General features: G+C 39.3%; 1 protein-coding gene across 1 annotated transcript in view; it reads right to left on the bottom strand.

Moving 5' to 3' along the window:
* Positions 1–12,089, bottom strand: part of LOC138751751 (kinesin-1 heavy chain) — a 166,260-nt gene that overhangs the window by 44,952 nt on the left and 109,219 nt on the right. Inside the window, exons 10-15 of the mRNA XM_069914457.1 lie at positions 9,257–9,402; positions 8,452–8,600; positions 7,176–7,348; positions 2,931–2,999; positions 2,240–2,446; positions 1,810–1,953 (exon numbers count right to left, since the gene is read on the bottom strand). Coding sequence (XP_069770558.1) covers positions 1,810–1,953; positions 2,240–2,446; positions 2,931–2,999; positions 7,176–7,348; positions 8,452–8,600; positions 9,257–9,402 — 888 coding nt within the window. The remainder of the gene's footprint in view (positions 1–1,809; positions 1,954–2,239; positions 2,447–2,930; positions 3,000–7,175; positions 7,349–8,451; positions 8,601–9,256; positions 9,403–12,089) is intronic.

Below are 12,089 nucleotides of genomic sequence, written 5' to 3'. Positions count from 1 at the left end.
GTACACATATGAAACTACAATTTATTGTCAACAGCTGCATTTTCAACACAATAGTACCAAACAAAATTCCCCAGCTCTGTGACCTTAATTTCAGAAACTCTCTTTGCTATTAGATACATGACTTTCTATTCTGAAGGTGAAGATTGGTGACAGCATCTCCTCCACAATCATCCTCAATATCAGGGCGCTACAGGGGTGTGTTTTCCATGCACTACTATACTCCGTGACTGATTGCCAAACACAGGTCCACTTCAATTTTTAAATTTTTGTGTGACAACAGGATCACCAACTACAATGAGGCAGAGTATAAAAGAGAGAACCCCCAAAATCAGCAAGGCCAAGGAGATGCTTTATAGACTTCTGAAGGAGGAGTGCAACTCACTTTCTGGTCTGCATTAACAATGCTGAGGTGGAGATAGGTGGCAGCTTAAAGTTCCTCATGGTAAACATCTCTAGAGATTTGTCGTTGTCCACCTATGTCAATGTAATGACCAAAAAAGGGCATCCCACGACTACTTTCTCAGAAAACCGAGGAAATGTGGCATGTTTACCTGCATCCCTCAACTTTCACACCATTGTGTGCACCACTGAAATCACCATCAGGACCCATCCCTGCGTCACGTAGGAACAGCTCCTCTCTAGACTGCAAGAAACTGCAGAAGTTTGAATATGGCCCAGGCTCCCTCCCCTCCATCTGTAACTCCTGCTGCCTTGAAAAAATAGCTACCCAATCAAAGATTCATCCAACTTCAGCTGCACATGCTTCATCTCCCTCCCATTGGTAAGATTCAAGAATATGAGAACATGTACCATCAGAATGAAGGAGAATTTCTTATCCGCTGTCATTAGACTTCTGAACGAATCACAAAATAGTAAAATGTGGCCTTTGCTTCATTCAAACTGATCTCTGTAATTCTGCACTTTTGCACTGTGTTTTACTTGATGTTTTATATGCAAGATGTCTTCTGATCTGCTCCCAGAACACTCTTGATAACACTGATTCTTGGTATATGTGACAAATAAACCCAAACTTGAGAACCTTCATCAGAACAGTTCAGATAAAGGGTTTTTTACCAAAAACTTTACTCTCAGACGTAGCCTGAACTGTTGAGTATTTCCACTATTTTTGGTTTTGATTTTAGATTTTTTGATCTTCATAGAACAAAACACACTTCAACATAACCCTGTTCTGATCAAATTTTGTCTTCTAACTGGTTAACCAATTGTAATTGCGACTGCCGAGTGCAATTTGAGTTGATGACATTTTAAGTTCTTGGAACAAATCACATCAGGTACAGTTACAAGAAAGAACATTACATATCACCACAGAAAATATCCCATGCTAGAAGTATTATAGGCTGTGGTTGTGATTGGACTTGATGAAAAAAAAATCAGTGCTATCCAGTTCCACAAAGATTCAGCTTGAATATTAATTAATACAGTAGCAAGATTTCATTCTCAAATTTTTAAGGGAGAAGTGGAAAAACAATGTCCAAGATAACTAAATGGAACTCATTGTTTCACAGTCACTGCTTGGAATTCAACTTTTCAGGGTGGCACGATGGTGTAGCAGTTAGCGTAATGTCTTTATAGCATCAGCGATCAGGACCGGAGTTCATATCCTGAGCTGTCAGTAAGGAATTTGTACTTTCTCCCCATGTCTGTGTGGGCTTTCCCGGCTCCAGTTTCCTCCCACTGTTCAAAACCTACTGGGGTGTAGGTTAATTGGATGTAATATCGGTGGCACAGACTCGTAGGCTGAAATGGCCTGTTACCGGCTGTATCCTTATATTTAAATTGTATACCTACCTTGACATCATTGTTTCCAACTGCAATTCCAATTTCTGCAAGATCCTTCAACAATGATGTCATCATTTCAGTCACTCGTTTTTTCTGATGATTGGTCATCTCCTTCAGTTTTTGCAACTCTGCATCAATTAATGACAATGTAGCCTGCAATAGCATTAGACCAATAAAAAATATTTTAAAAGTACAAAATATGCAAATCTAAAAGTTAGACTCTGACATCAACTTAGAATAACGTAGCTTTGACAGTGAGAATATATTTACATTTTTCCAGGGCCAATTTAAGCTGAAATACTCTGCCACGGTTAAAAAAAGTTTTATGAAAATAATTTAACTTTGCATGCATATAATCATGTTTACGTTACCAGCAAAAAGGTTTTAATGAACAACTTCAGAAACCTGTTCCAACATTGGCAACTATAGAACTTCTTACCGATTTTTGACCCAGCTCATCACTTAGTAACTCAAATTCCCTAGTCTTATCCTCAACTTCTTGTGATTTCTGGTCATAATTAACTGCAAGTTCTTCTAAGGCTTGCAAAACTTCCTTCACTTCCTCTTTGGAGGCATCATTCTCAGCCTGCAGGCGATTCAGCTCTGATTGCATGTTATCTTGATCTCGTCTGGTGGATGCCAGAAGCTGAAAAATTTACAAATCAACACCACACAACTTAAAATACATTTGTTTATTTTCATATCACCTGCTCTAATCTATAAAAAAAGTTGTACTGTTTCAAAAAAAAAATCAAACTATAGAAAAAAATAGAAAATCTATAATTTCACTTACACATAACTATTTACAGTAATGCATTTCATATACAGTTTCTCATGTTAGTCAGGAATATTTACAATTTCCTAATACTCTAATGTTCTTGTGTGCCATTGTACTATAGCAATTATGATATCCCCAGTACAATTTCTGTATGCATGGCTGCACACAAAGTCTTATGTTTAAAGAGTGTACCTAGGACCAAATAGAAATTGACATGATTGAATAGTTCAGGACCAAACTGCCTTATGCTGATTTAAGAGGAGGCAATTGGAAATATATCAATATTCAAGAAAGAGTACAACACATGTTGAGCGACGAAATGAACATGATAATTATGCTGTTTTAAACTCACCTCTTCCTGGTCTAACATTTGATGCTTAAGTTTTTCCACCAGCTGGCTCTGTTGGTTGATCTCCTCATCCTATTTTGAGAATTATAAAAAAAATTTTTGCAGTTAGTCATTCATCAGCAATGCTGTCAAATATATCCTTGTACAATCTGAAATATTATGGCAGTAAAGTGCGCTCATGAAAGGCTATTGGTGGAAAAATTAGCCATTTCTCTCCATAGATGCTGCCTGACAACTCAAGAATATTCAGGGTTTTGTTTTTATTTTTATTTGATTTCTAACCATTGTAAATATCCTGGCTTCTCTTGTAAGAACTGAACATCAGAGTAAACAATTGGTCATTACCCAACTCTGCTTCACATCTGTGTTTTTGAGACCAATAAAACCCAAAACTATCCAAAAGGAAGACAAGAAAAAAATAATGCTGGAAAAGATAAAATATTGGAATGATCATATGAAATTGTCTCAATGTCAAGTCCAGAAGGGCCTGATGGAATAGGAAGTGTTTTTTCCTCAAACATTGTTGAGCCTGGAATGGAATGGAGAGTTAATGTGCCAGGCTGAACACAGATGTCAGCAAGACAGTCAGTCAACCTATACTTGCTTTCCCCAACTTAGACACTACATCACAGTGGTACTCTAATAGAGTAAACCAGTTACGTACAGAAAAAAAATCATTTTCTATTATTTCATTGGAATTAATATCAATTTCATTTCATTTTCATCCATGTTAACAATGATATTCATTTTACACAAGTCATTACTTGTGTAAATCACTTCCCAATTCAATATCTTTCACACTAAGTTCAATTATTTTGTTTTACCCCTTTACTAAGTTTTGCAGAATTAGTTCCTCTCTTGCAACTGACTCCACATTAAATGTGCTTTACATTTTCCTAGTACTATCAATAAACATCATACAATTTTATAATTTTCATTTAGAATATACTTTCAATTATTCACCTCAAGAAGGTTGGATGATTGAAACAAAAAGTTGAGTATCTAACTTCATTACAAGACCAACACAGTATTAAGACCATAACACATAGGAGCAGAAATAGGCCATCCTGCCCACCAAGTCTTCCCCAACATTATATTTCATTTGCCACTTCTCAGCCCATTCTCCTAATCTGTCTAAATCCTTGTGCAGCATCCGTTTCTTCAACACCACTTGCTCCTCCACATACCTTTATATCATTTGGAAACTTGGCCACAAAGTCACTCATTCCACAAACCAAATCATTCATATACAGCTTAAAAAGCAGCCCAACACCGACCCCTGTGAAACACCATCAGCAACCAGCAGCCAACTAGAATATGATCACTGTGTTCTGTCTCCCTGCTTCTTGCCAATCAGCCAATTCTCTATCCAGGCTCATATGTGTCTTGTTATATCAGGGGATCTCATCTTATTAAGAAGCCTCATGTGTGGCACTTAGTCAAAGGCCTTCTGAAAATCCACATATAGAACACCCACTGCATCTCTCTTACCTATCCTACTTGCCACTTTAAAGAATTTCAATAGGATTGTGAAGCAAGATTTTCCCTGAAGGAAACCATGTTGGCTTTGGCTGATCTTGTCAGGTGTCTCCAAGTACTCTATAACCTCATCCTTGACAATCGACTCCAACATCTTCCCAACCATTGACATCAGGCTAACTGGTCTATAATTTACTTTCTGCTGCCTTCCTTTATATATATATATATAAATATTAAAAAAAAAAAAAAAAAAAAATATATATATATATATAAAATAGTGGGCTGACATTGCAATGTTCCCATCCTCCAGGACTGTATCAAAATCTATTGATTCCAGAAAGATCATTACCAATGCCTCCACAATCTCTTTCACTATTTCCTTCAGAACCTGAGGGTGCAATCCATCAGGGTGATTCATCCACTGTGAGATCATTCAGCTTTCTGAGCACCTTTTCCCTTGAAATAGTAACTGCACTGCACTCCACTCACTTCCTTTACATTATATTCTTTGACATCTGGCACACTGCTGTCTTCTACAGTGAAGAGTGATGCAAAATACTTATTTAGTTCTTGTGCCATCTCCTTGCCTCCCATAATTATTTCTCCAGCATCATTTTCCAATGATCCTATATCTACTCTCATCATTGCAACTGGATCCTTTACTTCCTCATCAGAAACAATATCTCTTCCTCACTGACAATCAACACAGGTAATCAAGGATGTGTACTTAGTCCCCTCCTCTACTCAGTCTACACCCATGACTGAGTGGCTAGGCACAATTCCAATGCCATCTACAAATATGACAATGACACCATAGCTGTCTACAGAACCACAGACGGCAATAAGGAAGCATGCAGGATGGAGATGGATCAACTAGTTGAGTGGTGTCTCAACAATAAACCTGCACTCAATGTTAGCAAAACTAAGGAGCTGATTGTGGAGTTCAGGAGGAGGAAATCAGGAGAACACGGACCAGTCCTCATCGAGGGGTCAGAAGTATCAACATCTCTGAAGATTTTTCCTGGAGCCTCAATATCGATGCAATCATGAAGAAGGCTCGCCAGTGACTATACGTCATGAGGAGTTTGAGAAGATTTGGTATGTCACCAAAGACTCTTGTGTTTCATAGACAGTATTCTGTCTGGCTGCATCACTGTCTGGTATGGAGGTGCCAATGCACAGGACTGGAATAAATTAGTTGTGAACTCGTTAGCCCCATCATGCGCATCAGTCTTCATTCTATCGAGGACATTGACAAAAGCCAGTGTTTGAAGAAAGCAGCCTCTACCTTCAAGGACCCTCTTCACACTGCTACCATTGGGGAGGAGGTACAGGAGCCTGAAGACAAACATCCAGCAGCACAAGGACAGCTTCTTTCCCTCTGCCATCAGATTTATCAATGGACAATGATCAGACACTACCTCACTTTCTCTTCTTTTGCTTTAATTTATTATTTAAAGTGTAATTAATAGCAATATTTGCACTGCAATACTGCTGTAACATGTTCATGACAGTAAATTCTGATTCATATCTACTTGAAGCTTTTGGTATCTGCTGATATTATTTCCTAGCCCAATTGCATACTTCACCTTTTCCATCCTTGAGTTTTTTTTTAAAGTCTTCTGCAAGTTTATAAAAACTTCCAAATCCTCTAACTTCCCACTGTTTTTTGCTTCCTTGCATGCCCTCTCTTGCTTTTACATTGGCTTTGAGTTCTTGTCAGCCATAGTTGTGACATTTTCTCCATTTGAATATTTCCTCTTTTTTAGTATGTTTTCATCCTGCACCTTCCTCATTTCTTGCAGAAACTTCATCCATTGCTGCTCTGCCATCTTCCTTACTAGTGCCCTTTTCCAGTCTAGTTTGGTCAATTTCACTCTCATGCCAAGGTAATGCATGGTTAACACAACACTGTAATAGAGCCAGTGATCGGGATCCTTATTCGAATCCCACGTTGTCTGTAAGAAGTTTGTAGGTTCTGTGTGGGTTTCCTGCGAGGGCTCTGGTTTCCTTCCACCATTCACAATGCACTGGGTTTTTATGTAATTTTGGTATATTAGGCGGACAGGGGCATGGGCCAAAATGGCCTGTTACTGTGATGTGTGTCTGCAGTTCCCTTTACTCCACTGAAGTACCGACACATCAGAATTTATTTTCTCCTTGTTAAATCTCAAGTTGAACTCCATCATATTGTGATCATTGCCCCCCCAGTGGTTCCTTTACTCCAAGTTCTCTAATCACCTCTGGTGCCTTACACGGCACCCAATCTAGTACAGCCGATCCCCTAATGAGATCATCAACAAGCTGCTCCAAAACACCATCTCGTGGACTTTCTTCACATTCTAGCCTGTTCTGTGCTGTATATGGTTATATGTGGGACTAGCGGGGTGGGGATTTGTTCCGGCATGGACTAGTAGGGCCAAGCTGGCCTGTTCTGTGCTGTATATGGTTATATTTTGAGATCCAGTCCCAACCTGGCTTTCCTGATCTACTTGCATGATTAAAATCCCTTTGACAAGTAAAACATTGCCCTTCTCACACTCCTTTTTTAATTTGCTGTTGTAACTTGTCAATTAACATCAATTATTGAACTGATGTTAAAAGCAGTTTTGATATTTCCAAGGACATCGCCTGGAACTAGAAAGCAGAAGGAGTAACTTCATACAGGAAAAGTAACATTTTCTGCAGCAAAAATCCCATTATCCGATGAACAGCCTCTCGGTCGGTGCCCGTCAGGGAAAACTGATTGAAAATTAGCATATTGCATACCTTGTCATCAAGCTGTTTGTACAGTTTAGAAATTTCTGAATCCATCTTCTGTTTTTCTGCATCAGTAAGTTTGACAGCAGGAGTTTCCTCTATTTTGTCATTAGTGAGAACAATCTCCAGCGCTTCTTTGTTTTTCTCTTTGTCATACTGTTCTTCTAGAGGTACAGTCTCACCTTTTGTCAGTAACATCAAGTACAAAACCAAATCCTCTTTAAACACTTCATACATAGCATTTCATATGATGAAAAAATTTAATGATCTTTGAAATACAAATGAATAGCAATGTTAACAATACTAGATAGCTGTTTTGGCAGAGTCAAAATTGGAGGCAAATCATAATTTCTTGAGGTTGTGATGAGTCCAAAACAATCATCATATTGCTGGATAGACTCAAGAAATCAAAGAATTGTTTTTGAAATGTTCACTGGATTTTCATCTTTCCAAAGAGGTTGATGATAATAAGGTTGAGTCAAAAAGATGAGTCAAGCTAACAAAGAATTGTTGGAGGGACTCTCAGCACATTGGGCAGCATCAATGGAGGGCAAAACAGTCAGCATTTCGAATGAGAACCCTTTGTCAGGAACAGCAAGTGGATATTCCAATAAAATGGGTGAAGTAGGTTGGGGGTGGGAGAGGGGTTTGAGCACAGCCTGACAGGTGATGGTCAATATAGGTGGGAGAAGGAAGAAAGCAACTAAGGTGATAGCAGGAGGGGCTGAAAACAATGTGATTTGAAAGGAGGAAGGTAAGGTGGTGATGGTGGAGCTGGAGGAAGATAGAGGTGACAGACAGGGTAGAGGAAGGGGAAAAGGAGGAATGGAGTCCAGAGAAAGAAGGGAAGGCTGGGGGGAGGGGGGTGGGAAGAAGAGGTACTCAACATTACATGCCCTCCAATGTAGAGTTAGATGTGGCTGGCCACTGGGAGATCCTTCCTGTTGAGGCAGGCAGAGCAGAGGTGTTCAATGATGCAACCCCCTGATCTGTATCTAGCATTTCAGCCTGAAAGGTCTTTTGCTTTTCATGGGTGCTGCCAGACCTTCTGAGTTTCTCCAGCACTTCACATGTTGCTCCAGTATCTACAGACTTCTTAATTACTCCTTGTTGATTTAAAACTCTAGCAGATTTGGTTTTTGAGAGCAATTTCTGTATTGCAAACTACAGCGCAGAAATCTTCAAAATGACATTGATAATCTAGCATAAAACAATTAAATGGAAAGCCCACTTTCTAAAATAATAAATTATGGTGCAAACCAATTAGACTGAAAAGCCTAGATACCTTTGCGCCACCTATTGAGCTCATTTTCAAGCCACTGTATAGTATTTTTCAAGGTCTTGTTCCTCTCCTTTTCTCTCTCATATTTCTTCTTCCATTGTTCTGCAGTGAGCTCAACATTAACCGTTACAGTATTCTTAATAGTCTTGGCTCTGTAAGAAAAAAAAATGACAATTCTACTAATTGTTTTTTAACCAGTGTTTTGAATTCCACAGGCACAAATGCCTCTAAACATCACACCAAGTTTTGTGTTTATCTGTCACAAAATACCTCATACGGTGAGGATTATTCTGCAAGCACAACTTTAGCATTACATACCACAGGTATTGTGCGCATTTTACACAGTATATGATGACAATGAAGAGGAAGATCAATTAGCACCAAGAAGGGATAGCTTGAGATCACTTTTGAGGAATTCATTCAGAAGTCTAATGGTTGCACTTTAAAAAAAAATGCCTTTAAGCGTGCCGATGTGTATTTTTGCACTCTCAAGCCTTCCTGTTGGGAGGAGGGAAGGCCTTTCAAGTTGGCTGCCTTTCCCAGGCAGTGGGAAATGCAGATGGAGAACCCGAAGGGGAAGGAGGCTTGTATCATGTTCTGATCTGTCACCAAGTTCAACTTTTCACTGAAAGTAACTTGATTGTAAACTGTTTTACATTACATTGATAACAGTATTAAATTAATAGAACACTATTGTGTAAAAAAAAATCCCATAATTATGTAAACTAAATGTCATGGGAAGTAACTTGTGGTATCTTCCAGTATTCCAGCTTCCATCCCTGTCCATAAAAAGTTATAATTTGCTTGCCTTTGCCCAAACATCAACGTGCTTTTGGTCTCTGCTTCATTATAAGTTGATGGAGAGCAGCAAATAACTATAGTGGTTCGGCAATTACCACCCAGTGAATCCTGCAAAATTCTGGTCATTTTGCTGTCACGATATGGTACATATGCCTAGAGGAGGAAAAAAATGAAAAGTATAATCCATGAGATGATACATTTTTATTAACAAATTAATTATTGCTTTTTCAGTATCAACAAAAAAATCATTATTTTTTTGCACGACAAAGCAATAAACTGAGGGAAACCTGGAAAAGGTTGTAGCTGCCATTCTAGTTGAAGACAAGGGTGTAGAAATCAAGGATTTGAAAGTAAATAGGCTGTATAGTAAGAGAAAAAAAAGTTGCAAGGAAGACATGAAAGGATAGGAAAAGTAGTGAATAGATCAGAGGATCTACATTTTAAAATAGGTTAGCAGCCTGTACAAATTAGAGGGAAGGTTGTACAATCAGAACAAAAATTAGGAAGGCTATTAGCTTAGTCAACTCTAATTAGAGGTTACAAGCACAGATCATAAAAGAGAAATAATCTTTTTTAAATTGTTTGTTAATTTTCCTTTTTATACCAAGCATTTTACTGAACCCCCCCCCCCCTTGTTGGTGCCCCCTTGAATGGCACTAATTTTGAAATCTTGAATTATTATATTAAAAATACAATTTCTTCAGTGGAGGTCCAAGTAAGTTTTTTCTAACTTTTTTTTTCTTTCACAAGACAGTGGGATTGCCAGCCAGGGCAGGGACATGCTGCTCCTCTTGCAGAATGTGTATAGTCAGGGTTGACAATAGTATATCAGTAGAGGTACATCGAACTGCAGACCCTTACAAACCATGTTAGGAAATTGGGGTTGGATGAACTCCACATCATTCGGGAGGCTTGGGGGGGAGGGGTGTTGTGAAAGACAGGAGTTACAGAGATGCAATCATACCTAGGAGACAAGAGGAAGGCAGCTGGGTGGCAGTCAGGAGAGGGAAAGGGCTGTGGCTGTTCCCCTCAGTAACACAAACAATTTTGGATACCGTTGAGGGGGGGAGGAACCTATGAGGGACAAGCCACGGCGGTCAGATCTCTGTGACTAAGTAAGGTGGGAGGTGGTGGGAAATGGGAAGGAGAAGAGGTTTTAAGTGATAGGGGATTCAATAGTGATGGGAACAGACAAGAGGTTCTATGGAAGAGATCAAGAATCCCAGATGGTGCGTTGGCTTCTAGGTGCCAGGGCCCGGGATATCTCGGATCACGTTCACAGCATTCTCAAGAGGGAGTGTGAGCAGCCAAATATCTTGATCCCCGAAGGGACTAATAACATGGGTTCAGGAAGTTGGGTATGAAGATGGAAGACAGGACTTTCAGGGTTGTGATTTCAGGATTGCTACCAGTGAGGTTAGAAATAGGAGGATAATATAGCTTAACATGTGGCTAAAGAGATGATGCAGGAGGGAAGGCTTCAGATTTCTGAATCATTAGACTCTCTTCCAGGAAAGTGGGACCTGTACTGGCAGGATAGTTTACATCTGAATTGGAAGGGAAACAATATCCTTGCAGGAAGGTTTGCTGGAGCTGCTTCCGGGGGTTTAAACTAGATTTGCAAGGGGATGGGAGTCAGAGTAGATAGTGGAGTAGAGGAGAAAAAAGATGATGTGAAGACTTGTAAAGTTAGAAATCAAAGCATTGTACGTAGTGGAAATGTTCTCAGATGCAGCTATTTGAATTTCAATGTAAGGAGTTTTGTAGGAAAGGCAGATGAGCTTAGAACATGGATAGGCACATGAAATTATAACATTACGACATTAGTGAAACTTAGTTGAAGGAGGGGCAAGATTGACAGCTTAATATTCCGGAGTTATACTGTTTCAGACACTATAGAGTGGGTGGAATGAAAAGGAAAGGAATGGTACCGCTCATCAAGGAAAATATCACAGTTGTGCCAAGATAGGTCAGATTAGAGGACTCATCTACTGAGACAAAATGGGTAGAGTTGAGGAATGGTAAAGATATGATCATGTTAATGGAGTTGTAGTATAGACCACCCTTTAGTCAGCAACAATTGGAGGAGCAAATCTGAGGTAGCTGACAGCTGCAGAAGACAAAGCCAAAATAGTCAGTGATTTAAATTTTCTACATATTGACTGGAACCCCTATACTATAAAAGGGCTGGATGGGTTGGAGTTTGTCAACTGTGTTCAGAAAAGTTTTCCAAATCAATATATACAAGTACCAACTAGAGAGAGTGCAATATGGGATCTCCTAATGGAAAACAAGACAGGTGACAGAAGTATACATCAGGAAACACTTTAGTCCAGAGATCATAATACTATTTATTATCTTCTAGATAATTAAGGACAGAGAGATCTGGTCCTCGGGTTGAGATTCTAAATAGGAGAAAGGTCAATTTCAAGGAAACGAGAAAGGATCTAGAAAGCTGGGCTTCCCGGTAGATGGAAGGCCTTCAAAGGAGAAATTTTGAGAGTAGAGTTTGTATGTTCCTGGAAGGATTATAGGCAAAGTTAACACGTGTAAGGAATCTTGGGTTTTGCGGGATATCATGGATCTGGTTAAGAAGAGGAGATGTGGTATTAAAGAAGACATGAGGTTGTTTTGGGAGTCAAGGTGAAGCAAAATCCTAAGAGGTTTCTACAGGTATATTGAAAGCAAAACGGATAGTAAAGGACAAAATTGGTCCTCTTGAAGAATAGGGTGGTCAGCTATGAATGGAGCCAGACGAGATGTAGGAGATATGACATTTTTTTTGCATCTGTATTTACTCAGGAAACTGGCAGAGTCTAGGGAGCGAGGCAAATAAGCAG

Source organism: Narcine bancroftii, chromosome 1, assembly GCF_036971445.1.
Source record: "Narcine bancroftii isolate sNarBan1 chromosome 1, sNarBan1.hap1, whole genome shotgun sequence".
In the NCBI taxonomy this organism is placed as follows: domain Eukaryota; kingdom Metazoa; phylum Chordata; class Chondrichthyes; order Torpediniformes; family Narcinidae; genus Narcine; species Narcine bancroftii.
This window is presented reverse-complemented; position numbering and strand designations above follow the sequence as displayed.